Source organism: Carlito syrichta, unplaced genomic scaffold, assembly GCF_000164805.1.
Source record: "Carlito syrichta isolate Samal-C Ts95f unplaced genomic scaffold, Tarsius_syrichta-2.0.1 Scaffold305281, whole genome shotgun sequence".
Classification (NCBI taxonomy): Eukaryota; Metazoa; Chordata; class Mammalia; order Primates; family Tarsiidae; genus Carlito; species Carlito syrichta.
In genome coordinates, this window is record NW_007249377.1 from 1 (window position 1) to 26,650 (window position 26,650).

Below are 26,650 nucleotides of genomic sequence, written 5' to 3' on the forward strand. Positions count from 1 at the left end.
CCCCCCTGCAGGCCCCGCCCCGCCCGCGACCCACATCCCTGCCACTGCAGCGAAGGCCTGCGGCCACCAGAGGGCGGTCACGCAGACCAGACTTTTCGTTCGGGCGGGAACGTGGATGCACACAGTTTGATATGTAAAGCCCATTATTACAAGCTTCTCCTCTCCCCACCCCCTATTAATGAACAAATGCCCAGGGGTAATTCCGAGATTTCTAAATACAGTGCAAGAAAGGGCAATCTGCACTCATACACAGGGAGTCTAACACACAGTAATAAGTGGAAATGAACATAATCGCCCAGATGCAACTAAACCATTAAGGCTAAAGATCTGGCTGTCTGTATGGCTGCACACATGGAAATGGAGGTGCCTGCCTCCCAGAAATGGGCACTTTAAAAATATTTATTTCGCAAGTTCTTATTTAGCGTCCATAATAACACCCGTAATTATAACCTCAATGCTACAAGAAGGGTCTAAGAAGAATTTTCTCTCTTTTGCTGAGTATATGAAGGGAGATTTTTCTCTTTGAATAAGGTAAGGGAATGAATTATTCAAGGTCTTTCGTGGGCATTTTAAATCTTTAAACAACAGCACAAACAACAAAAAAAATTTTAACGATGAAGAGGAGTTGTCTAATCCCCAAACCATAAAATATCAACTGACATTTACCCACATCTACTCTGTGTCTTCCATGCAAATAAATGATTTTTCAGCTTTGGTGAAAACAGGACTCTTTCCCGAGCTGACTGGTTTTAAACATCGCAGCATAGAGAATACAATAGACTGAGAAGGAATGCTTCTAGCATGCAACCTACCCATTTCCCTGGGAACAAAGAAACAGAAATAACCCTGACGTTTTCTCAGTTCACAACAGAAAGAAAGATTCCCTGATCTTACATTTTAACGACGGTTGAAAATTTAAGGACCTCTGGAGAAGCAGGATGAAGTCATTGTAGACAGCATTATCTTTGGAGTCACGCCACTAAGCTATGATACAGTCAGCCCTCCATGTCTGTGCATTCCACATCTACAGATTCAACCAACCAGGGATCAAAATATTATACATAAATATGATAACAAGACAACAATAAAATAATGCAAATTGTATAACAATACAGTATAATGACTATTTATATATCATTGGTATTGTATCAGGTATTAAAAGTAATACAGAGATGGTTTAAAGTATATGACAAGAAGTCGTGCACAGGTTATATGTAAATGCCATTTTCTATAAGGGACTTGAGCATCAGGAGATTTTGGTATCTCAAGGAGTTCTGCAAGCAATCCTCCTTGGATACATCAAGCATCCCTTTGAGAGATGACTGTACTTGTAAAACGTCTGGCAGATTACCAAGTCCTTCCACACAGCCTAGGTGAAAAGCTTATGGAATTCTGAGTCAGATGACTCTGACTTTCTACATTTGCTCTCAGAGTCACCTGAGGAATGGGAATGACTGCCTCCTAGCCTCAGTTTCCTCACAGGCAGGTAGGAGAACAGATCCTGCCCTGCCCACTGTGTGGGTGTGAAGGCCCTTCAGCATAGTATGGGGGGAAATGCTGAGAACTGCTAAGATTTATGAAAAGTTTCCCTGTTCTTATTTTTCCCCATTTTTTAAAAAGAGGAATTAGAATTGCAGAGACTTGTCCAAGGTCATGGTCAGTGAAGGTGAAGCCTGCCCCCTCCCCCGCCACCCCGCGGGTTCCCCTCCATGGCCATGTCTCTTTCCACCCTTCCATGGAGTTGAGCACACAAACCAGGGCTGTTTTGTCAGCGTAGGCAGCCATAATGAAATACCGCAGACTAGGAAGTTTCAGCAACAGACATCTATTTCTCACAGCTCTGGAGGCTGGGAAGTCCCAGATCCAGGTGCTGGCAAGGTAGGTTGCATTCCAAGGTCTCTTAGCTGGGATTGCAGGCAGGTAGTGTGTGCTCACATGACTTCTTTGGGCTTGGAGAGAGAGAGCCAGACAGAACACAAGAGCCTGCTCTGTGTGTCTCTTCTTATAAGGATGCTCATCCCAACCTAGGAACTCCAGCCTCACAAGCTCATCTAACCTTAATCATCTCCCAAAGGTTCATGCTCAAGTACCACGACACTGGGGGTGAAGGTTTCAACGTATGAATTTGAGGAGGGGGCAGAAACATTCAGTCCATGACAGCTCACAGCCTTCTCTAAGTGCTATCTCTCTTCAGTTCAGGTCAACAGGTATTTTTTTGACAGTCTGCTAGGTGCCAAGCACAGCGCCAGGCATGGGGAACACTAAGGTGAATGGGAGCCCCCAAAGAGCTTGCTTAATGGAAATATGGCAGAACAGTTCCTAGGGAAATTATTTACAGAAAAGGGAATTTGTCACATGTGAGCTTTTCTGACTGCATGTGGGACAGTTTATCACAAAACACTTTGTGAGATCTTTCCTCAGATGGCTTTGTTTAAGACAACTGTAATGCAAGTCTGGCAATGAATTAGGTTATAATTAATATTTGATAAGGTAATTAATTTATTAATTCCTGAAGAAGATAGGGGAGAGTAAGGAGAGAAGGACATTTTCAGCCTATAAATGCTTAGAAGGAAACACAAAGGATCTGCATGTATGTCCTGGTGGGGAATGCCAAGTCCAGTTTTATTATTATTAATATTATTATATTACTGTTATTATTATTCTTAATTCTGAGTTAGGGTCTCACTCTGTTGCCCAGGCTAGAATGCAGTGACATAATCACAGCTCACTGCAATCTCTACCTCCTAGGTTCATGAGATCCTTCTGCCTCAGCCTCCCAAGTATCGGGACTACATGCGTACACCACCATGCCCAGCTAATTTTTTTATTTTTTGTAGAGATGACATCTTGCTATATTGCCCAGGCTGGTCTCGAACTTCTGTGCTCAAGTGATCCTCCTGCCTTGGCCTCCCAAAGTGCTGGGATTATAGGTGTGAGCCACCGTGTCTGGCAGGTCCACTTATATTATGATGGTTACAGCATGACTGGCTATTTAATTTCTCTCAACTGGGTTGGCATAATTGAACTATTTTCTGGATCATAAAACTGAAGGAGTTCAGCTTCGATAAATGTGTATTGGGTCACTACTACATGCTAGTGTGTATAAGTGTATATTCGTGTGTGTGTTTGCGTATGAATACGCATCTCATTTAATTCATATAGCAAACCTATTGGGAAATTTTGTAATCCACACTTAGACCATTTAAAAATTAAGAGAAGCCAGGTGCAGTGGCTCACATCTGTAATCCCAACACTTTGGGAGGCGAAGGCGAGAGGCCTGCCTGAGCCTAGGGTTTCGAGACCAGCCTGGGCAACTTGTCGAGACCTCATCTCTACAATAAATAAAAAAAATTAGCCAGGCATGGCGGTGCATGCCTGTAGTTCCAGATACTTGGAAAGCTGAGGTAGAATGATCGCCTGAACCCAGCAGGTCGAGGCTGTGAGGGCCATGAGCATGCCACTGCACTCCAGACTGGGCGACAGAGCGAGACTCCGACTCAAAAAAGAAAAAAAATTCAGATCAGAAAAATTAGGTCAAGGCTCAATGAGAGTGACTAAGAGAGCACTAGGAAACTCTTGCCAATCATCCAAGTATTATTTTCAGGCACATACACACACATACACACAGAGTTTTTCTTCTCCTCTTCTCCCAAACATTCTTTACAGAATGCTTTTTTCGCTTGTTATTTTTGGCATTCCACTTTACTTTAGATGTAATTTGGGGGTAAAGTTGGGTCTTTTGGGAAGGTAGAGGTGTTTAAAAGGGGATACATTTTTGCGAATACCTACCTTTCTTTAAAACTGGATAAGAGGGAAGAAATCAAGTCCTCTCTTCTCTGGGAAACTGGAGCGTGCTCTTTGTAGGGCCCTGGGTTTCCCATCTTTCCTAAGCAGCCCAGGGAAAAAGAGCCTCCAGTTTCAGTCTCCCATTTTGTGGTGAACACATGACTGTGGCAGATTGGAGACCAGGCTGTGGGGATTGTTGTCATCTGAATAATAGTCCTCCCATAAGTGTCCACATCCCAGCCCCTCAAGCCTGTGCATGTTACTTTTATATGGCAGGGATTTTGCCGGTGTGATTACATTAAGGATCTTAAGATGGGGGGATGATCTGGGCTTATCTGGTGGGGGGAGGCCTGCAGGCAACCTCAAGTGACCTGAGAAGAGAGAGGGGGGATGAGGTGAGATGCCCAGAAAAGGAGGCGGCGGTGGGACCACAGGGGCAGAGACTGGAGTGGTGTGGCCACGTCTGTGAATGGTGCCCCCTACAGGAAGCTCCAGAAACAGGAGCGGGGATCCCCGAGGACCTCTGGAGAAGGAACAGCCCAGCTAGCATCTTGATTTTGGCCCAGGGAAACGGATTTTGGACTTCTTGCCTCCAGAACCATAAGGGAATAAGTTCCTATTGTTTTAAGCCACCAGGTTGGTGGTAATTGGTCACAGCAGCCACAGAATATTAACAAAGACAAAAAAGTCAGAGATTTTACAAATCAGGGAAAGCAGTATGTACCAGCCACTGACATCATCTTAGCAAACACTGTTGTATGATTGTAATATTGAGCAACGTCTGTGTCAAGAGAGCTTGCGAGATAGGCTTTGGGATCAAGAACACTGTGGTTAAGAGAGGAGCTCATTCCTCCTAGTTCACAGCATATCTTAAGCCAGCAGCAGGCCCATAGCCTCAGAACTTGGTCTCTGATGGCAGTAGTGGGTCCATGCAGGAAGCAACTTTGAACAACAAAGAAAGATAAAACCATTCTTCATCACGTGCACGATGCAACAATAAGGTTTCCTGAGGGCCTGTGGTTCTCATTCTGAGTCTCCAGTGTTCTAGAAGTTCTTGAGCTTCATCGAAAGGTTCTGAGCTTAGGGCAAGATTCTATGTTATTGGTAGTTAGGCTTTCTGATTAGACGTTACGGATGTCTCATGGGAAGGCGGCGAGAGGACCGTGCAGGACCTGGGCTTTGGATTTTGATCCAAATTCAGAACAGACACCATGGAAGGCTTTGGCCCAGGGAAGAAAATAATCTGAATCATGTTTATGAAGATCACCTAGCGGCCCTGGGTGGTTGTAGTGATGGAGAGGTGAGGAAGTCAGTGACAGATCATGGTGGCTTACATGAGGATCGTGTCACATTGGAGGCATATTTTAGAGGTAGAATCCATGTGTGTCTGATCGCTTGGCGGTGAGGGGTGAACGGGATGAATCAGGGATGACTCCTGAAAATCTTGCTCACTTAACGATGATGGAGAAGTCTCCCGTCAACGAGTGGGGTGGGAGAAGGAAGACGCAGGCCTTGTTGATGGTGAGGATCAAGACTTCGAGTCAGAAAATCATATGTCGACAAGTAATTGGAAGTTGGGTATAAGGATCTGGAGCCCAGAGGGTAGTTCTGAACCATAGATTTGAGCACCAGGGACAGAGATGGCATTCAAAGTATGCTAGAGGAAAAAAAAAACAACTGAATTGGGAGCCCAGGTAAGTATGAGGTCTGGCAATTAAGGTCACAGACTCATCCTAGACAATTTAATGTTTGTTTGTTGCTCTGATTCAAACTCCAGTAATCTCGTGACGATAGCTCTGCTGGCCATTCCAGAAAAAGAGCTCAAAATTGCTTTGATGGGTGGACTAAGTGCTGGTGTCAGTGCATAGCTTCCCAAGCAGAATACTTTGAAGGTGACCATAGTGATATTCAGCAATAACATATGTAGCACTTTTTCTACAATGAGTTCGCAAACTTAATTATCAGACCTCATAGTTTATTTAGTAATGGCATTGTCTACTTTCTCTCTCTCTCTCTCTTTCTCTTTCACACACACATACAAACATCAGCCAAACCACAGCTTTCCAGGGTTTAACTGGAGAGCATTGGGGGGTCACTAAATACTTGGCTGTAATCTAAGTGGAAATAAAACTAAGTAATCAAAGCTGAATCTTAATTTTTAAAAAATGCTAGCTGTAACCCTATCATTACATACATACTGCTCTTTTTTTTATGGTCTTTCATCTTGGGTACTTTTTAAAAAAATGACACTGTATTGAGTATAAACAAACACATAGATGATAGATAATAAATTGCTAAATAGTTGAAATTTAAAGTAAAATTAGGGCAAATATTTAAAGATTATAGCTATCTATTGTAGATATGGATGGGTGAATGGATGGTGGGTGAACAAACTGAGGGAGTGATAGAGAAAGATTTGAAAACCTACTTTATGGTGGTAATTTAGCATTGACTCCAGAAAGGTTTTATTATTGTTAGAACTTAATATATTGTAAAACACTGTTTTTCTTCTTTCTCTTTAATGAAGGAAGCTTCCAGAGTAAATGCTGTGTCTACTGTTCTTGAAGCTTGAGTTGGTAGAAGGAGCTAGGTCACGTGACCAGGAGCACTATTTTTAGATTTATTGCCTTTCACATTTCAAGAAACATAATTTATCAGCAGTCAAAAGATTTCACTTCTAAATGAGGAAGCGTCACATCGTCAAGATGGAAGAATCACATGTGAACCACCCCACCCCAGGCAGAGACCACATTCAGGTTAGGATTTTAGAAAACATTTGTCTTCACAGCTCACTTGGGAGACAAATTATCCGCATTTGACAAGTCAAGAAAAATTAACAATACATTAGAACATTTCTCCCAATTAATGCTATAAACAAATAATTCCACCATGAAACTCTTGGAGGAAAAAGTTTTTGTTTTTGTTTTTAAATGAAGTTAAGGAAAGATTATAAAGTCTTCTTCTTGAAAGGCAAGAATACCCCACCCCCCACATTTTATGCAAAGTCTTCAGCTCACCAAAGACATAAACGAAACAGCTGTCAAATTCTGTGAGCAATTCCAGAACTTTCAAGGTCAGCAAACCCAGAGTGAAGTTCAAGTTTCACTCCTTAAGACTGGATCCTCCTCCTTAAGGATTTCCTGCCCCTTCGAATCTGACTGAAAATGAGCGAACATCTTCTGCCAGCTTTCCCTTCCTACATACAGTTGTTGGTGAGCCTGGCATCCACAACCCAGCCAACTTTGCAGAAAACCACAGTTTAGATGGAAAATCACTTTTGGTTTCTGGCTCCTCAGCAGTACTGCACATCTAATTAGCTCAACAATTGGTCCCTGTGATAAAATCAGCTAATTTTATGTTCAAATGGCTGCACTGTGGTAAGCAATACTGTCACTCTAAACTTCCCATATAAAGAAATTGCTGAAGAAGCTGGTTACTAGGGGGTCACTGAGGGCAACTAGTGAAGACGATTCAGTGAGTAACTTAAGCCAATGTTATAGTTAGTATATGGGGTCCCACCAGGGCTCAAATAAGACAGATCCCCAGAAACACCCACCTTTAGAGGGGAAAACTGTATCTATAAAATGAACAGAACGAGCCATCTTCAGATGTACCCACTTTCAGAACTAAACCTAAATGTTTTGTGATGAGATTGCAGAGCTCTAGACTCTAATCTGGTAGTGTTAAGAAATGGCTCTCCCTAGATGAAACACCTCTGTTGTTTCAGAAATTTGTTCAAGCTTACCCTAGATACAAAATACTGGAAAGCCAATTCCAAGGGTCACTTCGTCCACTCCCTGCTCTCCTTCAATCGGCAGTTAAAGCAGCTGGTGAGATCTGAGACCCCCCTTTCTGTGGAATTCTTTAGAAACCAAATAACTTATTAAGGTAAATGTAAAAGCACAGATCGACTTCTCTGTGGTATAAAAGCTGATCGTATCACCTCTCACAGGCATTGCAAATTGTGGATTTCTTGTATGTATTATCAATTATACCAATCGAATGAAGAGTTAGAAGGTCATACAAGCTTCAAAATTAAAAACCAGGACCCCTAAAATATGTAAATGCATAAAATGTTGTATAAAGACACTGAGAGATAGACACAGCTATATCTAAATATATCTATTATAGCTGTAAATGTTCATAGATAAACATAGTCAAAGAGACCGAAGACTTATAAATGACTTCATCTGTGTAAAATGCTTAAAACACGAAGTTGCAAGTCTCAGGTGGCACTGTCATTGCTGTTCCATTACCACTATCATTATCATCTAGCTGTCTATAGACACTCTACATGACTATGTTATGTAAACTATATCACCATATGATTACAGTGGGATGCCCTGCTAAAATTGAACTTGCGTTTTTCCTTCTCTGATCCAACAGAAGTGCCAGAAAGTCACTCGATCATGGGACATCATCCCAGAGCCGTTGTAGCCAGCGGCCCTGCCTGACTGGGGGGCGGGAAGGACCCTCTGTAGACAGTGGCGCCAAACAGAGCTCCCACGCCACTCCTGGTTTTTGTGATCTCTCTGCGCTTGCTTGAGTTCCGCCACAGTGACCAGTTCTGTACAGACTCCAGGCCACTCGATGCAGCCTTTAGCACCTACAGTGCCTCACCACCCTCGCCATGTGCCTCTTTTCTCCTGCCCTGGCACGCATTATCTTGAGCCCCCACATGTGCAATCCCAGAGTGCAGAGTGAACTCACAGGTGACAGCATCCAAGGGAAATATGCTTCCTGTCTTCCAGAACACCTGGTCATTTCACCAGGCTCAAACAACCCATTGCTAGTGGCAGGGGCCAACTTGTATTGGGTCTCCCTCCTTTTCTCTCCCCCAACGCCACCTCCCACCCCATCCCTTACTCCTACTCCGTGGCACCACGCACCCTTGTGATTCTTCACATACAAGCCTTGGCTTGGTCTCTGAGTTCCGTGGGAACCAGGCTAAGATACAAATCACAGTGGCACCTGGGTACAGGTGCTCAGTGAGCCCTACTGCTCACCAGGATGGGGTACACAATGAGACACTTGGTTTCTGCAAGGAAATACAACTTGACCCTTGTGCTGTGGTCTCTGGAAATGAAAAGGAGAGCAGTGCCTGGTGCAGCACTTCTGAAGGGCATGAGGACCTGTGCTCCATTTGGTTAGAACAACTGTCTAAAATATAAGATTAGTCTTTCCAAAATCTACAGAAATAATGGAGAAATGATTAAAGCAGTGAATTAACTAATTATGCAATACCCAAATTTTAACTCCTTGGATATCATTTATCTAAAATCAACATGGGTTACATTCAAAGCAAAGGGCAGAAAATGGAAAATGAAGTGTAAGGAAGCCTCTTTAATATCATGTGAAGAGCACTGACCTACTGAACTTAAAATCTTCATTGCGAACACTCATATATCATCTCATTCCAAGAGATTCTGGAGAGAAGTTAATATGCTTCCAGAGTCACTTAGTATCACAGTTGGTACCCTAGGGGACTATGAATCGCTACATTAGGCAATTCATAGACAGCACTGATCATGCGTGACTTTCGTTCTAATGATGAACATTGCCTTTGTAATTAAATACGCGGGGATGAAACCACTTGAAACACTTTTTAAGTTCTTGGTTGGGGTTGGTTCTCTACGGTTCCCAGAGCAAGGACCTGCCTGGTACAGCATTCTCCCGTCCATCTCTCAAATGGAGGTGTTCCTCAGGTACCAGACCTCCTTCTCTGCTCATCGCATTACTTCTCCCAAGGGATCTTATCAGCAACAAGGGTTTCATTTACACTATAAGCTGACGATTTCCAATAATAATAATAAAGGCTCCTGTTTATGGAGCACTTACTATGTACTAGACTCTGTGCTTCATAAGTTTTGCCCAGTTAATAGTCCCAACAAGGTGGGAATGGCCCGCGTCTCCTCTCAACAGCTACTTGAATGTTCCTGTCATGGGCACCTCAAATTCCACCTTTCCAAAACTTAACTTACCTTCCCCACAAATCTACCCCTGCTCTTCCATACCTTTGTACAGAAAATCACTAGCCAGAAGCCTGTAAGTCACCCTGGACTCATCTTCCTCATTGATTCTTCACTACAATGGTGTTCCAAGTTTTATTCATTCTACTTCCTATGTAGGAATCCCATCCATAATCCCATTCATACCTTCCACCATCCTAGACAAAGCTCCTATCATCTCCACCCTGGAGTCCGGTAACACCCACCCAACTCATCTCCCTGCATCCACTCATACCTCTCTTTAATTCAAATTATGCTACTGACAGTGCTTATGTCTTTCAGCATCTGAAAAATGGGGATAACAGGATCTCCCTCATCTCATGGGTCTACTTGAGTCAAATGAGACACATGGCTTCCTAAGTCTCAGGCACTTGACAATAAGTTACACAGATGACATGTGGATGCAGACAATGATGCTAGAGGCTGTAACCACCCCCATAAATGCCCAGGTAAGCCCACCATCATCAGAAAAGCCATGATGAAAGGGTAGTTTCATTTTTAGAATGAAAATATAAGTACACTCAAATTACTCCATAACTTAGCAGCTTAAAACAACAGACATTTATTATCTCATAGCTTCTGTGGCACAGCTTAGCTGTGTGCCTCTGGCTCAAGGTCTCTTCACGAGGCTGCATTCAAACTTCCAGCCTGGGCTGCAGTCTCATCTGAAGGCTTGACTGGGGCTGAGGGGCTTCCAATCTTGTTCATGTGGTTCTTGGCAGGCTTTCATCCCTTACCACATGAGCCTTTCTACAGGGCGACCTCATGACAAAACAGCTGGATCCCTCCAGGGCAAGTGATCCCAGAGAATGAGTGAGGAAGTTCACACAACAGGAGCCATATTCTTTAGCTGACTTAATCTCAGAATGACATCCCATCACTTCTGTCATTTATTAGAAAGGAGTCACTAAATCCAGCCCATACTCAAGGAGAAGGGATTACACACGGGCAGAGACCACTGGGGGCTGTTTACTGTGACCAGCCAAGCAGACATCACAGCCTTGGAGGAAGGTGGAGGGGCTGAGGAAGGAATGGGCCCCAGTAGCGTCTCCCTAAGCCCTCTCTGCTCATCAGCATCGAGCTGACCATGAGTTGAGAGTCTTGCTACCCACCTGTAAGTGGATCACCACCTCTCTGTCTCCACACAAAATAATAAGAGAATACACACATTCCTGGGGTGTCGCATGCCAGACGTTTCACATCATTCTAAAGTAGACCAGCATTATAATAATTACTAGCTCTGATGTCAAATGCAAATCCACATCAGAAAATACCATGACAATTAAGATTGAAATATTATCACAAAGCTCTAAAACCAAAACGACCCATTGTTTCTTAAAGAACAACATCTCTATTGGAGAAGAGAAGTTTTTTAAAATAGTACACAAGTTAACAGTGAAAATAATTATTCTGTGATATAAAATATATTTCTGAGAAGTATTTTTATTATAATTCATTTTACTATTACTGGCAAGAGAGAGGGTTAAAGATATGCTGGAGTCCTAACCCCTCAGAATGTGACTTTACTTGGAGACGGGACATTTACAGAGGTAATTCAGTTACATGAGGGTCTTAGGGTGAGGCCTGATCCAATATGACTGAAGTCCATATAAAAATGAGAAATTTTGACACAGAAATGGACACATATAAAGGCAAAATAATGTGAATATACATAGAGAGGAGACGCCATCTCCAAGCCAAGAAGAGGGGCTCAGAATAGATCTGCCCTTCAGAACCCTCAGAAGAAACAAGCCTGCCAACACCTTGATCTTGGATTTCTAGCCTCCAGAACTGTGAGACTTTAATTGTCTGTTGTTTAAACCACCCAGTCTGTGGTATTTCGTTAGGGCATCCCTAGTAAACTAACACAGAGAGAAGAAGACAGAAAGAGATTCAGATAGAAAGAGACAAAAAAGAGAGACAGAGAGAGAGAGAGAGAGAGAAAGACTGTGTTGTAACAAACTAGATATTCATCTGGATGAGTTGCTTTAGAGAGAAATACCTATGGGTCTACTCTTAAAATCTCATTTAGCACATTTACCGGGCACAAAGGCTCTACTCTAAAAGACATGCAACTGGAACACAATCCCGGGCGAAAAGAACCAGACCCCTCTAAATTGGTACCAGCCCAGGTCGCAGTGGCCCGAGCCCGGGGACGGGCGCCTGAACAGCCCCTACCTTCTGGTAGTCCTCTCTGGACCTCAGGGCTGCCTCCAACTGCTTGGCAGAGGTCGGGTAGACAGCCGAGCGGTACTGAGTGCCGTGGTCGTTGCCTTGGCGCATGCCTGGGAAAGCAGAAAGCAGAGCGGTTTACTGGGGACACTGGGCCACGGTGTCACCATCCAGCTAGGCAAAATGCTGACATATTTCAACACTTTTTTCATAAGGTCCCCACGACTGACGTAGTGCTAAGAGCCTGTTTGCATTTGACCTTGACATCACTTCCTTTAAACAAACATGAAATGTTACCTGTTTTGCCTGTTTTATAACAAACATCTTTGAACTCAGGTGAATTTATCACAGGTCTTGGAGTATACTAGATGCCCTACAAGTACACATGATTATATGCAAGTGTTGAAAGAACAACCTATTCCATGTATCGCATGTAACACACTATGATATGCACTGTTTCCTTAAATCCTAATGAGACACTCTGTGTGGAAGGAATCACAGTCTCTCACCTGACAGATGAAGGAATGGGATACTGGCTGTGTAAGAACCTGGCATAGTGCTTGGCACATGGCAAGAGTCCTACACCTTCGACTAAGGTCGTCCACCTAGTCCAAGGGGACCTGGGTCTTACATCAGAAAAGCGCACCTTCCACCGGTCACAGTGACTGAAGGGTATGTTTTTGAGTCAGAATACCCAGAGTGAAACAGCCACAGACTTACCACAGAGCCCCTGTAGATCACCATGTTGTCAGCAAAATGAACTAGGTACTAGGATTCAGAAGGAAGACACAGTAGCATCTTCCAACTAGTCACACCCTTAATACAGAAAGAGGAAACAGAGACCAATAAGCATAATCGAGTGTTAGAGGTGTTACAGGAAAGGTCTGTGCAGGTTTAAAAAAATCCACGAGTCCAGGGAGGGGAAAGGGTGAGTTCAAGTGAACCATGGGATGGGTTCTCGTCTTGAAAGGGCAGTCGCCAGGCATGGAGTCAAAGACATTCTTCAGGAGACAGAACAAAGACAAGGATGACGGAACACCCTGGTCCTTCAGGGACTTGTAAGGAACCGGCACTGCTTGCACAAGGAGCTGCAATATGGACAGCATCTGCATCGAAGCCCCAAAGCAAGATTCTCAAGAGAATGAGCATGTTACCATCAAGCTTGAAGCCCAGACCAAGAAAAACGGTTCACTGGGACACATGATTGGATGCTCAAAAAACTGAATATCCGAATGAGAAAACCAACACCTTGAAGCTACTGGAAATACAAGAAGAGGCCCCGTTGGTCCACTCACTGAATCACAAAATACACAAAATATTTGACGGTTACACATTGGTCTAAACAGGCTTTATAATGCTGTCCTCCAGGGGGCAAAATTAACCAAAATTACACTTTGAGAAAGGATAGAAAAATGTCATTGAGAGACAGAATAGCGCCCAAATATCTTTCCCTCTTCTGCACATAAATATGTTCTCTCCAGCAAGAAGAATTCATGTAGTGTCGCCTGTATACCCAATACCGTGGAGGCTACAGAAGAATTAGATCATCATCCTTGATCTCAGGAAGTAACCTGCACGAGGGAGGGAGGGGAAGGAGCAGTCACGAGCTTGACACTGGACTTCACTGTGTGAGGTCTTTGCCATTATTTCTGTCTCACCCTCACATGAGCCCTGTGAAGAAGATATTCTTAACCGTCTTTGACAAAAAGGAAATTATGGGTCAGAGACATTCAGCGACCTGCCTGAGGTCACATGGCAGGTAAATGGGTGTCCTATGATTTAAACCTCGATCTGTTTGACACAAAAGCTCTTTCTCCTTTCAAAACAGATGCACACGAAGTTACAGCAAAACAACAGAAAACAACAGAACAAAGTGCTCCTGCCTGTGATGTATCAGGTGGCCAGAGGAACGCCCCAGCCAAAGGCCCAGAAATCGGAACAAGCTTGGTATGTTCTGAGGACTGTGAAGAGACAGGACTGGGTCTGACAAGGGACAAAGAAGCCAGCTGGTTGAGCGTGAGGCCACACAGGTATCTTGACAAGCCGCACCAGGACGAAAGATGATGGAGCGATCAGCGTCATGAAAGCTACAGAATTTTCTGGACTCCTGGGTGAGTATGATCACCAATAACCCAGAACGCTCTTTCACACAGATTCACCAAGTGTCACGAAGTTCACTGTGTCCTCCACTTGGCTTTGGGAAACTAAGAGGATAAATTATGGACATTATCTGGCTGTCTTCATGCCCCAGAAAAGCAAGCGATGGGCTTGCTGTGGAGGGTGAAAAGAGAATTACAGGCTCAGAAACAACATCTTGTGCTTAAAATTCTTCCATGACACTCCATGAACTGATTAATGAGGACTGGGCTTTGGGGCATTCTTGATGAGGACTGACCTCTTGGCATCTACCAACTGCTGGAGATTTCGCCGTCCACCTTCTCAATGAAGATTTTAAAGGGACAAATCCCCCTGCCATCCTGAGACTGCTTCAAGGTTTCTCCCCACTCTCAGCAGAGCCAGAGAAAACACTGGAAAACAGAGGAATGCTTAATCTATAATGCAGCATAAGATGGATGAGTTCTCAGCTGTTCAAAGGGCCCTCTAAGCTTCAGCTCATCTTTGGGTCCCAGCTCTGTTTTATCCCTCCTAATTGGAGACGTGAGAAATGTGGGTGAACATGGGGATTTTACAGGGAAGTTCATGCTATGAGCTGTTGCTAGGTGATCACTTTACGCGGTCCCGGGAGTTACCAGCGATGGTTAACATCAGGGCAGGTAAGGACAGATTCCTAAGGGTCTGAAATTACTATCTCTATCTTAGGGAACTTCAAAGGAGCAATCTCATTAGCAGGACTATCCATGCTGGTTGCAAATACTCCCGCCAGGATGAACTCCACATTCTTCTCTTCTATATATGGTTGCTAGGAAAAAATTGATCCTGACTCACAATCTGCTGCACCAAAGGGCCACCTGCATGCCGCAGTGGTGCAGGAAGACACCGGAGTTGACGGCGGAAGGGCTGACGCAGGTGCAGCTTCAGCATGGCCTCCTGCCATGTGCTGGAAAATAGGGTCTCCAGGGGAAAGGACACCACAGCGCCCTGGAGTCCTCTCACAGGTAGATGGGTCTGTGACCCTCACAGTGATGAATGGCACTTATCACCCATGTGACCCTTCCTGGCACACCTGGCCTTTACCTCAGGTGCTTGAGACGAGTCCTATTAATATGGAACAATCTCGCTGTACCTGACCGAAAAGTTAATTCGGAGAAGTTTAACTGACGGCTCATTTTTTTTTTTTTTTGAGTTGGAGTCTCATTCTGTCGCCCAGACTGGAGTGCAGTGGCCGCTCCCGGCCACCGCAGCCTCGACCAACTGGGCTCCGGCGATCCGTTCGCCTCAGCCTTCCAAGTAGCCGGAACAACAGGGGCGCGCTACCACGTCCGGCTGATTTTTTTTTTTATTTATTGTAGAGATGAGGTCTCGCCAAGTTGCCCAGGCAGGTCTCGAACCCACGGGATCAGGCAATCCACTCACCTCGGCATCCCAAAACGCGGGATTACAGGCCAAGCGACGGCTCATTTTAAATGTAAAATGCAGAATAAAGAATGGGCAGCCCTCGTTTCTTTAAAAGGAAGGGAAGAACGGAAGGAGGTAGGGAGGTCACCAAAATCGCTAAGGATTCTGGAACCCTCACTATGTGCCAGGCACTGTGCTTTACCTCTGTTTTCCATCCAATTCTGCAAACACTTGGAGTTTTATTATCAAACCCACTTCTCAGAAGATGGGACTTACACTCTGGGGGCAGTTGGCGCCTACTCAAGGCTCAAGACCAGTGCTGCATCGGAAGCCATCTAACCCCCACACCCAAGATCTTAACCACTATTATGCCCATGTGCAAATACTGTAAAAAAAAATAAATAAAGTGGAACACAGTGGGTTATGAAAGATATTAGGTGACTCTCTTCTAAAAGGAAATATCCTGTGGTCACTATCATTTTCAAAATGTCCTTTGTATGTTTTCAAGAAATGCATTTCAAGAGAGATAAAAGACTATTGCTGTATAAAAGAAGTGCTAAGTATTCACTCTGTATCTGAAAGCAAAAAGAAAAGGTTTTGATTTTCGGTAATAAGCCCACATTACTTCATAATCATAAATAAATTATTTTGAAAAGACGAGGTGATTTCTTCCTAAAAGGTAAAATGTTATCTTAGCGTGAATTCTGCTTGTTAAAAGAAAAGGGAAATTCTATTCATGGCTGGCCAAGTAAAACATTTTTAATTATTATATGCTCCCTAGAATGTCTTCTGGAGCTGGGCTCGGTGGCTCAGCCTGTAATCCCGCGCCTTTGGGAGGCTGAGGTGAGTGGATTGCCTGAGCCTGCGGGTTCGAGACCCGCCTGGGCAGCGAGACCTCATCTCTACAATAAATCAAAAAATCAGCTGGGCGTGGTAGCACATGCCTGTAATTCCGGCTGCTCAGAAGACTGAGGTGGAAGGATCGCCGGAGCCCACCAGGTGAGGCTGCGGTGGCCGGGAGCGGCCACTGCACTCCAGTCTGGGTGACCGAGTGAGACTCCAACTCAAAAAAAAAAAAAAAAGAATGTCTTCTGGGACTCCTTATCTGTTTATGCTCCAAACTCCCAAGTTTGATCAAATAATGAAAGTATAAGAAAACTTTCAAAATATTAAAATTTCCATGTCACCGTTTTCAGCCCCAATTTTTAAAGTTTTGGAGCAATGAGTCAGCCAACGTGCCCTCCTACAGAACATGAAGCATGTAAGTGAGATTTCCAAAATGTTGACATTTGAAACAGTACCAAGAACATGTGTATCTGCAAAGTCACAAAGCTAGTCCTTCACCATGGACAGCGTTCACAGCATCAGCAGAAGTAGCGATCAACACATCCCAACTTCATAGTTTCCAGATCTGATTTCAGAAACGTGCATGACACACAAACGTACAAAAGTACATAAACACAAATGCACAGTTTACTTAATATTACTCTATTATAGATGACATATGATCATTTAGTACAAGTATTTATTATGCACTGAACACTTGTTACACAACCACCACTGCTGTCAAGTCAGAGGGTGCTGCCAGCCCCCTGAGGGCATTTGTGTGTCCCTACTGATGACAATGCCCTCCCTCTCGCTAGCCATAACCATGTCTGGTTTTGGCGACACTTTCCTTAGCACATAGACACATGCAGAAAAAAGAAAAATCATAGTTTAGTTTGGCCTGCTTTTGAAATTCATACAAATGAGACTAAGTTGTGGATGGGATCTTTCCCTTACTATTACGTTCATGAGAAAGCCTGCCATTTCCTTCGTTTCCGTGACGTCACAACATCCCATTATATGAAGATGCCACAGTGGAGATATACGTCCTACTGTTGATGAACATTTTACCGGCTTGTAGCTGCAAAGAACATTTCTGCCATGTATTCTGTTCTGCATGTGCACACGTTTCCCACTCTCTTTTTTAACTGAACAAAAAGTTTAATACGAAAATGTACATGACCTGGTTTTTACATCACAGCAAAACAGACCCTTTGGAGGGAGGATGTGGACTTCTCCGCTGAAATGCCATTTATACCCATTCCAAGGCTCTGCACACTACTTCCCATATTACCACCATGCCACTAGTTGCCATCTCACACATTCATCTATCACAAGATTCATAAGGGGGTCAAATCCCCCTAATATTCCTTGGACACATCTGCCACCATTTAATTTCAATGATAACTTCTTGTCCATACATTTTTCAACTTGGGAGGGTAAGCTTTGCTCATGGTGTCGGCTCTGTGGGCTCAGAGATGCTTCGAGTTTCTCTTGAGTACAACCTACAGACAGAATTATTGGCTTATAGGGTTTGCATGTCTTCAACTTAGCTCCATGCTGAACCATTTTCCCAGAGTAGTTTCTCGTTTTTTTTTTTTTCCCCTAGAGTAGTTTTACCAATGTACAACCCCCCATGATGGCACAAGAGCCTCTGGAGCTCTAAATGCTTGCCAAGTCATTACAGTCTGCTGAGGTCAGACTCTTTACTTTTTGTCCGTCTGCTTGGTATGGCATGGAATCTCACTTGATCTTAGTTTGCATTTTCCCGATTAATAGTGACATTAATTATCATTTCATGTTTCTTCACTGCAATTCAAGTCTTTTGCCCATTTTTCTATCAGTCTGTATTTTCTAAAAAAAAAATCCACTGTACATATTTTAAAATCTATTTTTATATATTCTGAACACTAATCCTTTACCAAATGTAATCTCTGTTTTTGGCATTTTCTTTATGATCTTTTTTTGGTGAACCAAAGTCGTGAGTTTAATATAGTTAATTTTATCAAATATTTTTAATTTATGGTTAGTGCTTTTTTTGCATCTTGTTTAGGAAATGCCTCCTAAACCCAAAGTCATGATGATATTATCTACTTACAGGTTTATACATTTGCCTTTCACATTTAGGTATTTAACCGACTTGGAGTTGATTTTTGTGTGCGGTGTGAGGTAGAAATCCAGTAAATTTTTTCCTGTAACAAAACTGTTTCATCAGTATTGAATAAACAGCCATTCTTTCTCCAATACTATGAAATGTCGACTGTCATTTTTCATATGAGTGGGTCTGTTTCTGTGGTCTCCGGCAAATTCACGCTGTCTTAATAGCTATAGCTTCATAATGACTCTTGATAACTGGAAGAATAGGTCTTCCCATCTTGCTTTTATGCAAGAGTCTTTGCTTTTCTTGTACTCTTGCATTTCCCTATAAATGTTGAAATTAGCTTTTAAGAGCCACAAAAAGAACAACAACAGCAACAACAACAAAACTATTGTGATTTCACTTGAGTTTGCGACTGAATTTAAAAAACAGTCTAGGGAGAAGTGACATGTTCACCAACCATAAATAAGACCCAACACTGGAGCCAGTTGCCCAACCACTAAACCGATGCCTTGTTTTACAATTGTTGGTAGCTACTTCAAGGTACCAATTCCCAGTGAATAAATAAACCCAGAAATTCCAGTAGCTGAACTTAATAGAAATTTCTTTCTTCATCATGCAAAGTACAATCAGAAAAAGGAGTTGGTAAAGGTTCTGCTTCATGAACTTTTCAGAGGCCTGGGCTGACGGAAACGTAGCCATCTTCGACATGTTTCTTCAAAGGTTTCCCGTGGTGTCCACATTCAGCGGGAAAATTTAAGGTAAAGAGGAAAGGTCACCGATCATGCAGTAGGTTTTTATGAGCCAGGCCTAAAAGTAGTCTATGTCATTTCAGCCTCATTCCATTGGCCAGAACTCAGCAACATGGTCTCTACAAAGGAGGATAGGAAATGCTATACAGGTGGGGAAAGGTAAACAGGTATTGCCGTATTTTTCAATCATACATTTGTTTCTGTCCTTGACTTCCTGCATGAGCCAGGACCCGAGTACAACGCTGATTAGAAGTTGCCATGGCATCTCTGTAATATCTCAATGTTTCACTATTAAATACAATACTTTCTGTTGTATGTATTCTTTGTCCAATTGAGAAAGTCATAATTTATGTTTTCTCATCATTTATGAATACTGAATTGTATGAAGTACTTTTTATGCATCTGTTTCAATAATCATATATGTATATTTGTGTAATCTGCTAAGGTGGTTAATTACATGGTTTAATATTAAAATGCTAAACCAAACTTGCATTCCTTTAAGGAACCTGAATTGGTCACAGATGTATTATCTTCTTATATACTACTAAATTCAGTTTGCTAACACTTTGTTTAGGATTTCTGATCATGAGTAAGATTGTTCTATAATTTTCTTTTCTTACACTGTCAGGTTTTAGTATCAAGATTATTCAAGGATCATAAGATGAATTGTATCTTTCTCTAATTTTTGAAAGATGTTGTGAAAGACTGCAATTATTTATTCCTTAAATGTTGGCAGAACTTACTGATGAAGCCATCTGAAAGTAGTGTTTCTCTATGAGAAGCTTTTAAAATACGAATTCAATGGTTTCTTGTTTTGTTTTTGTGTTGGAGTCTCCCTGTCATCCAGGCTGGAGTGCCATGGCACAGTCATGGCTCACCACAGCCTCCGTCTGTTGGGCTCAGGCAATCCTTCCACTTAAGCTTACTGAGTAGCTGGCACTACAGACACACGCCACCATGGCTGGCTAACTTTTTTATTTTTTGTAGAAATAAGGTCTGGCTATGTTGCCTAGGCTGGTCTCAAAATCCTGGCTTCAAGCAATCCTCTTGCCTCAGCCTCCTGAAGTGCTGGATTACAGGTGTGAGCCATTGCCCCAGCTCTGATTTGATTTCTTTAGTATTCGTAGCCTATTCAGTGTTGTTAAGCTATATTTTTTAAGAACTTGTTTCATCTAACTTTTCAAATTTATTACCATAAGGTTGCTTATAATATCCTCCTAATATCTGTAATGTCTCCCACATCGGTAGTGGTATCTCATTTTCTATTCCTGGTATTGGATATCTGTGTCTTCTAAGTCTTCTCACTTTTTTTTTTTTTTTTTTAGAGTCAGGGTCTCACTCTGTCACCCAGGCTGGAGTGCAGTGGCATGATCACAGTGATCATGGCTCACGGCAGTCTTGACTTCCTGAACTCGGCAATCCCTCCACATCAGCATCCTGAGTAGCTGGGACTACAGGCATGCCCAGCTAATTTTTTATTTTTTTGTAGAGACAAAGGTTTGCTATACTACCCAGACTGACCTCAAACTCCTGGGCTCAAGCAATCCATCTATCTCAGCCTCCCAGAGTGCTGGGATTATAGGTGTGAGCCGTTGCACCCAGCCTCTTCTCACTTTTGCCTTGATCAACTTATAGCTATTTTGAAATACTGATTCTTGGCTTTTTTGAGCATTTCTTCATCTTGCTTGTTTCCCATTTCATTTATTTCCACTCATTTTTAAGATTTTATTTTATATAATAATAAACTGTTTGGGTTTATTTTGCTGACATGGATGCTAAGCTCAGCCTTTCTCCTCTTCTAATCTATGAATTTCAGGCTATATATTTTTTTCTCTAAGAACTGCTTTTGCTGTGCTCTAAGTTTTGGTGGGTCATATTTTATCATTTGATTTGAAAATTTTTGAAAGGTTTCCATCATTATTTATCTTTGATAAATAGTATATTTCAAAATTTTAAAATTTTCTAACATCAGAGGATTTTCTAGATATCTTTTCACTACGCATTTCTAGCATAATTGCATCATGATAAGAGAAACATAATCTATATGATTTTAATCCCTTTAAAACATAGTGAGCCTTTTATGGCCTAGTATATGTTCCATGAGTAACAGAGGGAAGGTCCACTCCAAGCTGTAGTGTACAGCTTCACAGCTTTATTAGGTCAAGTGCTCTGGTTGTGTTGGTCATACCCTGTATATCCTTCATAAGACTCTTAAAACTCAAGTTTTCTGAAATTGGCATTTTTGCTCAAAACAAAGGTATCTTGAGTCCCCTGCTTACCTGTGTGGGTTCCTGTGTTTCCTTCCATTTTAACCTGGTAATTCCTCATAGTTTCATCAGCTCTTTGATGTCATGCTTTTAATATGCTTTTAATATTTTATCCCACATTTTGAGATGCTTTCAGTGAGAAATTTGGTCTGAATCACCTAGTCTGCCATTACTGGAACCTGGAAATTCTAGTTCCTGCCAATGTTATAAGCTCTGATTTCTCTCTTATCTAATTTTGTACTCTTTTATGTGAAGCATAGTAATTCTTCTGACTTCATTTCTTTTTATTGACTTTATACCATTTCAGTAATTTATTCAAATTCTAAATGACCTAACCATTACTATATAAAATATGTGAAATTCTTCCTGGCTGAAAGTTTTCAAAAGCCTGATTATTTAAACTTCGTCTTACAAATCCTTTACAGAATCACAAAATTATAATGGACACCACAAGGAGCTTGAGATCATCAGATAATGTGATGCTGTTTCCAGTCAGTGGAGGTCATGTTTCCTGCTCTCTGAGAGCATTGCGTAACACTGCGGGCCGTGTGCCACGTAAGACTTGGAATTGAGCCTTTAGGTCCAAATTCCAGTTCTGTCACACAATGTACTGACTGACTTGTGCCAAATCACTTCACCTCTCTGGATCTGTTTGTTCATCTGTAAAATGGGTCTGAGGCCCACAGGTGACCTCAAGGATGGAGTGGGATCCTATAAGCACCTAGGCACCACGCCCAGTCCAGGAAAGACACCCAGGAAGAACCTTTGCCTCAGTGTGGAGCCACCGAGCCCTTCCAACACTGGAAGGGCAAAGGAAAAACATTAAATATAAGCTCCACGGTTTTATACGAGACGAGGATTGGAACGTGCAAACAACACTTTTGCAAATTGCAAAGATACTATGTACATGTACGACAATGTTATACAAGGAAAAGTGTGACTGAAAGAACAATTAATACGGAAAAAGATCAGTTAGATTCTTTGTCTCATTCCTCTCTGTTTCTGAAATTCTTAAAAGAATGAAATCCCTTTCAGAATTCATAATGCTGGGCTTGGGTCGTTTTTGCATTTTCTATGTGTGCAGCTGTTCCTCCACTCTAAGTATGCACATCTGCTCATTAGCAATACAATATCATTCCCACTGTCTAATTATTTGCAGATGATAGATTCCTTGTACATGGTCTAAAAAAAGGATAGTCCTTCAAAACTGGTGAAGTATTTTTAAAAAACTAACTTAAAAGGGTCAGCACAACGAAGTTCAGATATTAATTTGGCAAGTTCAAATATACGGGCCCCAGCACTTAATTACCAGTTGGCGGGAAGCAGAAGGAAAATAGGATTTTTCTGCCTCCAATTAATGCTTTCCGGTAGACGGCTGGGGGGTGGGGGTGGGGGTGGGGGTGGGGGAGGGCTTGCTTCTCCACGGCACACCTGGAAAGAGGCTATGGCGCCAACCTGCTGAGGATGGATTGGACCACTTCCACCCCTGATTCTCCGGGACCTCTTGGGAAGCCCCACCTGGAGCAGGGCTTCGCGGTGAGAGTGCCTGGTAGGGGCCACGTCGGGCCAAGGGCACCGAGCAGGCAAGAGTCCTTGGGGGCCCCTAGCTCCAAGCACCGGCGGAGGAGTCCCACGTGACACCCCCTCGTGGCGCTGAGGGGGCCGGCGGCCGGCCAGCGTGTGTGGTCCTGGGCCCCGTGACGCCCAGCAGCAGAGAGGCCGCGGCATACGGGGGCAAGCCAGGCCAGGCCTTCTGAGGACAACGGGGCGCTCAGGGTCGCAGGTGGAGACGGGTGATGAGGAGCTGATTGAGGATAAAGGGCGTGAACCAAGAATAGGAAGCCATCAGGGGTGATCAGAGCGTGAGCCGAGGACGCGTGACAGAGAACCAGTGGAGAAATACTGGAACGCGTGAAGAAAGAGACCAGCGGCAGCTGCGGGGGGCGGCTCTTCCGCGGGCTGGGGGAGTCCGAGGGCTGTTCTAGACGATGCTTATTCTACACCAGGCACCACGCTCTGCATCACAAGCTGCATTCCCGACACACACTCACGGGGCAGGAACTGTCTCCATGCAGAAACCGAGGTCCACTCACTGAAACTCACCTTCCGGAAGAGGGGTCAGAGAACAAACGTAGGCAGGTGAACAGATGAGTAGCTCTGCCTCGTGCTAAGTGCTAGGAAGGAGAGCACAGCGGGAGAGAAGCCCGTGGGGCTGAGTTGGGAGTCCTGCCTTAATTGAGGAGGGCCGGGAAGACCTCTCGGAGGATGATATCTTCCACTGTGACCTAAAGGACAAGAAAGAACGGGTCCCGTCAAGAGCTGCAGGCAAGTCGGGCCCGTCAAGAGCTGCAGGCAAGTCGGGCTCGGTGGCTCAGCCTGTAATCCCACGCTTTGGGAGGCTGAGGTGAGTGGATTGCCTGATCCCGTGGGTTCGAGACCCACCTGGGCAATTGGCGAGACCTCATCTCTACAATAAATACATTTTTTAAAAATGAGCCAGGTGTGGTAGCACGCGCCTGTAGTTCCAGCTACTCGGAAGGCTGAGGCAGAAGGATCGCCGGAGTCCAGCAGGTGGAGGCTGCGGTGGCCGGGAGCGGCCACTGCACTCCAGTCTGGGCGACGGAGTGAGACTCCAACTCAAAAACAAAACAAAACAAAAAAAAGAGCTGCAGGCAGACTGAGCAGTAGGTCCAGGGCCCAGGGTAAGAAGGCGCTTGTGCCTTTTAGGAGCGGAATGAATGAAGGCCACAGTAACTGAAATGCAGGTTGGGGGCAGGGGCTGGAATTGGGACATGAGCCACGGTTGGAGAGGTAGGTGCCAAGTGAATAATTGCAGGTCATGCTGGCCGTCGTGAAAAATTTGTACGTCATCTCAAATAAACTGGGCAGGCAGCAAAGTGTTCGAAGCAGGAGAGGGCCGTTTGCTTTGTGTTCTTAGCAGGTCGTTATGGAGAATGGATGGGAAAGGGCAAGACAGGCCAGTGAGAGGGCTGTTATAGAACCCGGGGGGGTCAAGTGGATACAGAGAGAAATGAGACTTGGCCACACAGCTAGGGCCTGGCAGACCTGGGTCAAAGCCGTGGCTTCTCTAACCCCAGAGTCCATGCTTTTAACAGCAGATTTGATTAAAGACATTTTAATTAAGGGAACATTTTAATTAAGCTTTTCAGAGGGGTGACTGGGAGCTCATCGCCAGCTTAGAGTTGAAGGCTGCGCTAGGACACAGGCCCAGCTGCTGCAGCAAGGGAGAACAAAGAAGGCCTCACAGGAGCCAGAATAACAGTGATTTCAACAAGACAGTTCTTGCCTACAGAACCCAGCCCGGATGCTGGCCCAGAATCCTTCTGTCTCGCTGCTCCACGATGACAAGGGCGAGGCCCGCCACTGCAGTCCAAGGTGGCCACTACCTCAGGCCCACACCAGCTGTGGGAAGGAAGGACACGCAAGAGGACAGTCCTTCCTCTTGGTGCACAAAATCCAGAAGGCGCACCCTTCACTCTACTCGGGCCCTGGTAGTCAGGATTTGGACACGTGGCCCTACTTAGCTCCAAGGAGTCCAGGAGATTTGGTCTTTATTGGTGACAGCACACCCACTAAAATTCCGATACTATACAAGTGAGGGAGCCAGTCTCAGGCAGAGGCCTCTGCAGGAAGGCCGCTGCTCCCTGAAGAGTACACGGGGGCAGTCTCCAGGTCACAGTCCCCAGGAAGGCTTGGAGTTATCACAGGAGGTCCACAATCCAGTGTGTAGCAGGCATGGCCTGGAGTGGACAAGCACTTCCATCCGCCAGAGATACAGGACATGGAGGTAGTGAATAAAATAGGCATTCAAGTTAAAGCACCATGAACTTCATCGTGACATTTTAATACACTTGCCTTTAAAAAGATCCTAAAGGCGCGACTATTCTCAGGCAGGAGACGCATAAAATGTTCATCCTTAGAAGAGGTCCTGCTGGGCTCGGTGGCTCAGCCTGTCATCCCGCACCTTTGGGAGACTGAGGTGAGTGGATTGCCTTAGCCCGCGGGTTCAAGACCCGCCTGGGCAGCGAGACCTCATCTCTACAATAAATCAAAAAATCAGCCGGGCGTGGTAGCGCATGCCTGTAATTCCGGCTACTCGGAAGGCTGAGGCAGCAGGATCGCCGGAGCCCAGCAGGTCGAGGCTGTGGTGGCCGGGAGCAGCCACTGCACTCCAGTCTGGGCGACAGAGTGAGTCTCCAACTCAAAAAAAAAAAAAAAAAAGAAGAGGTCCTTCTAGGCAGGACGCTTAGACCTCTCTTGTCAGGGAAAAGCAAACAGACCTGGGCTTTAGACAGAGCTGGTTCCAAACACCATCATCACCATCAAGCAGGACTGGGAGTCTTCTGAAACCTCACTGCTTCACTTCTGCTAAATGCAGACAATGATCCCCACCTCACAGAGTTATGGTCAGGATTAAATGAAATTAGACCCGGCGCAGTGGCTCACACCTGTAATCTCAGTACTTTGCAAGGCTGAAGTGGGAGGATTGCTTAAGCCCAGGAGGTGGAGGCTGCAGTGAGCTAGGATCACACCACTGCACTCCAGCCTGGGCGACAGAGTGAGACCCTGTCTCAGAAAAAACCAAAAAGTAAGAAATGAACATGCGTCACTAAGATTGCATCATTAAGAGGTGCTAATCAGTGCTGCTCTCCCAGAGAACAAAATGGGTGGTAACTGATAAGTCAGATTTATGGGGCGAAGCCAGACAAACTGCAATCTCTGCCTTGTATGCTTGCTCTGTGCTCTGTATCCTATGCAGGAATAAGAGAACTGAATTGTGTTATCCATTCACAGAGCATGCTGGCTTAGAAGGATACAGACCCAGCATGAGAGGCTGGGACCTGATCCTAATTTTTTTTTTTTGAATAGAGGTTCTCCCCAGGCTGGTCTTGAACTCCGGGATCAAGCGATCCTCCCACCTTAGTCTCATGAATAGGTGGGACTACAGGCCTGAGCCACCAAACCGCTCGGTTATTTGATGACTGTGCCAGTAGCAAGCTTAAGGAGCCTTCTGACCAAGGGTCTAGCAGCCTCACCACTTAGCAGCATCCCAGAGTAACAACAGAAACATCGCTGAACTCTTTCCAGCAAACATGAGAGACAAAACAAACCTCTGTGAGTAAAAATGCCACATTTGGTCAGTGAGGGGTAAATATTTTCTCACAGAAAGAAATAAAGGACACTGTAGATATAAAAATAAATTTA

General features: G+C 44.1%; 1 protein-coding gene across 1 annotated transcript in view; it reads right to left on the reverse strand.

Moving 5' to 3' along the window:
- Nucleotides 1-34: 34 nt before the first annotated feature.
- Nucleotides 35-26,650, reverse strand: part of MSRA (methionine sulfoxide reductase A) — a gene marked incomplete at its 3' end in the record, with an annotated part of 260,139 nt that continues 233,523 nt past the window's right edge. The window contains exons 5-6 of the mRNA XM_008061481.2: nt 11,919-12,079; nt 35-172 (exon numbers count right to left, since the gene is read on the reverse strand). Coding sequence (XP_008059672.2) covers nt 35-172; nt 11,919-12,079 — 299 coding nt within the window. The remainder of the gene's footprint in view (nt 173-11,918; nt 12,080-26,650) is intronic.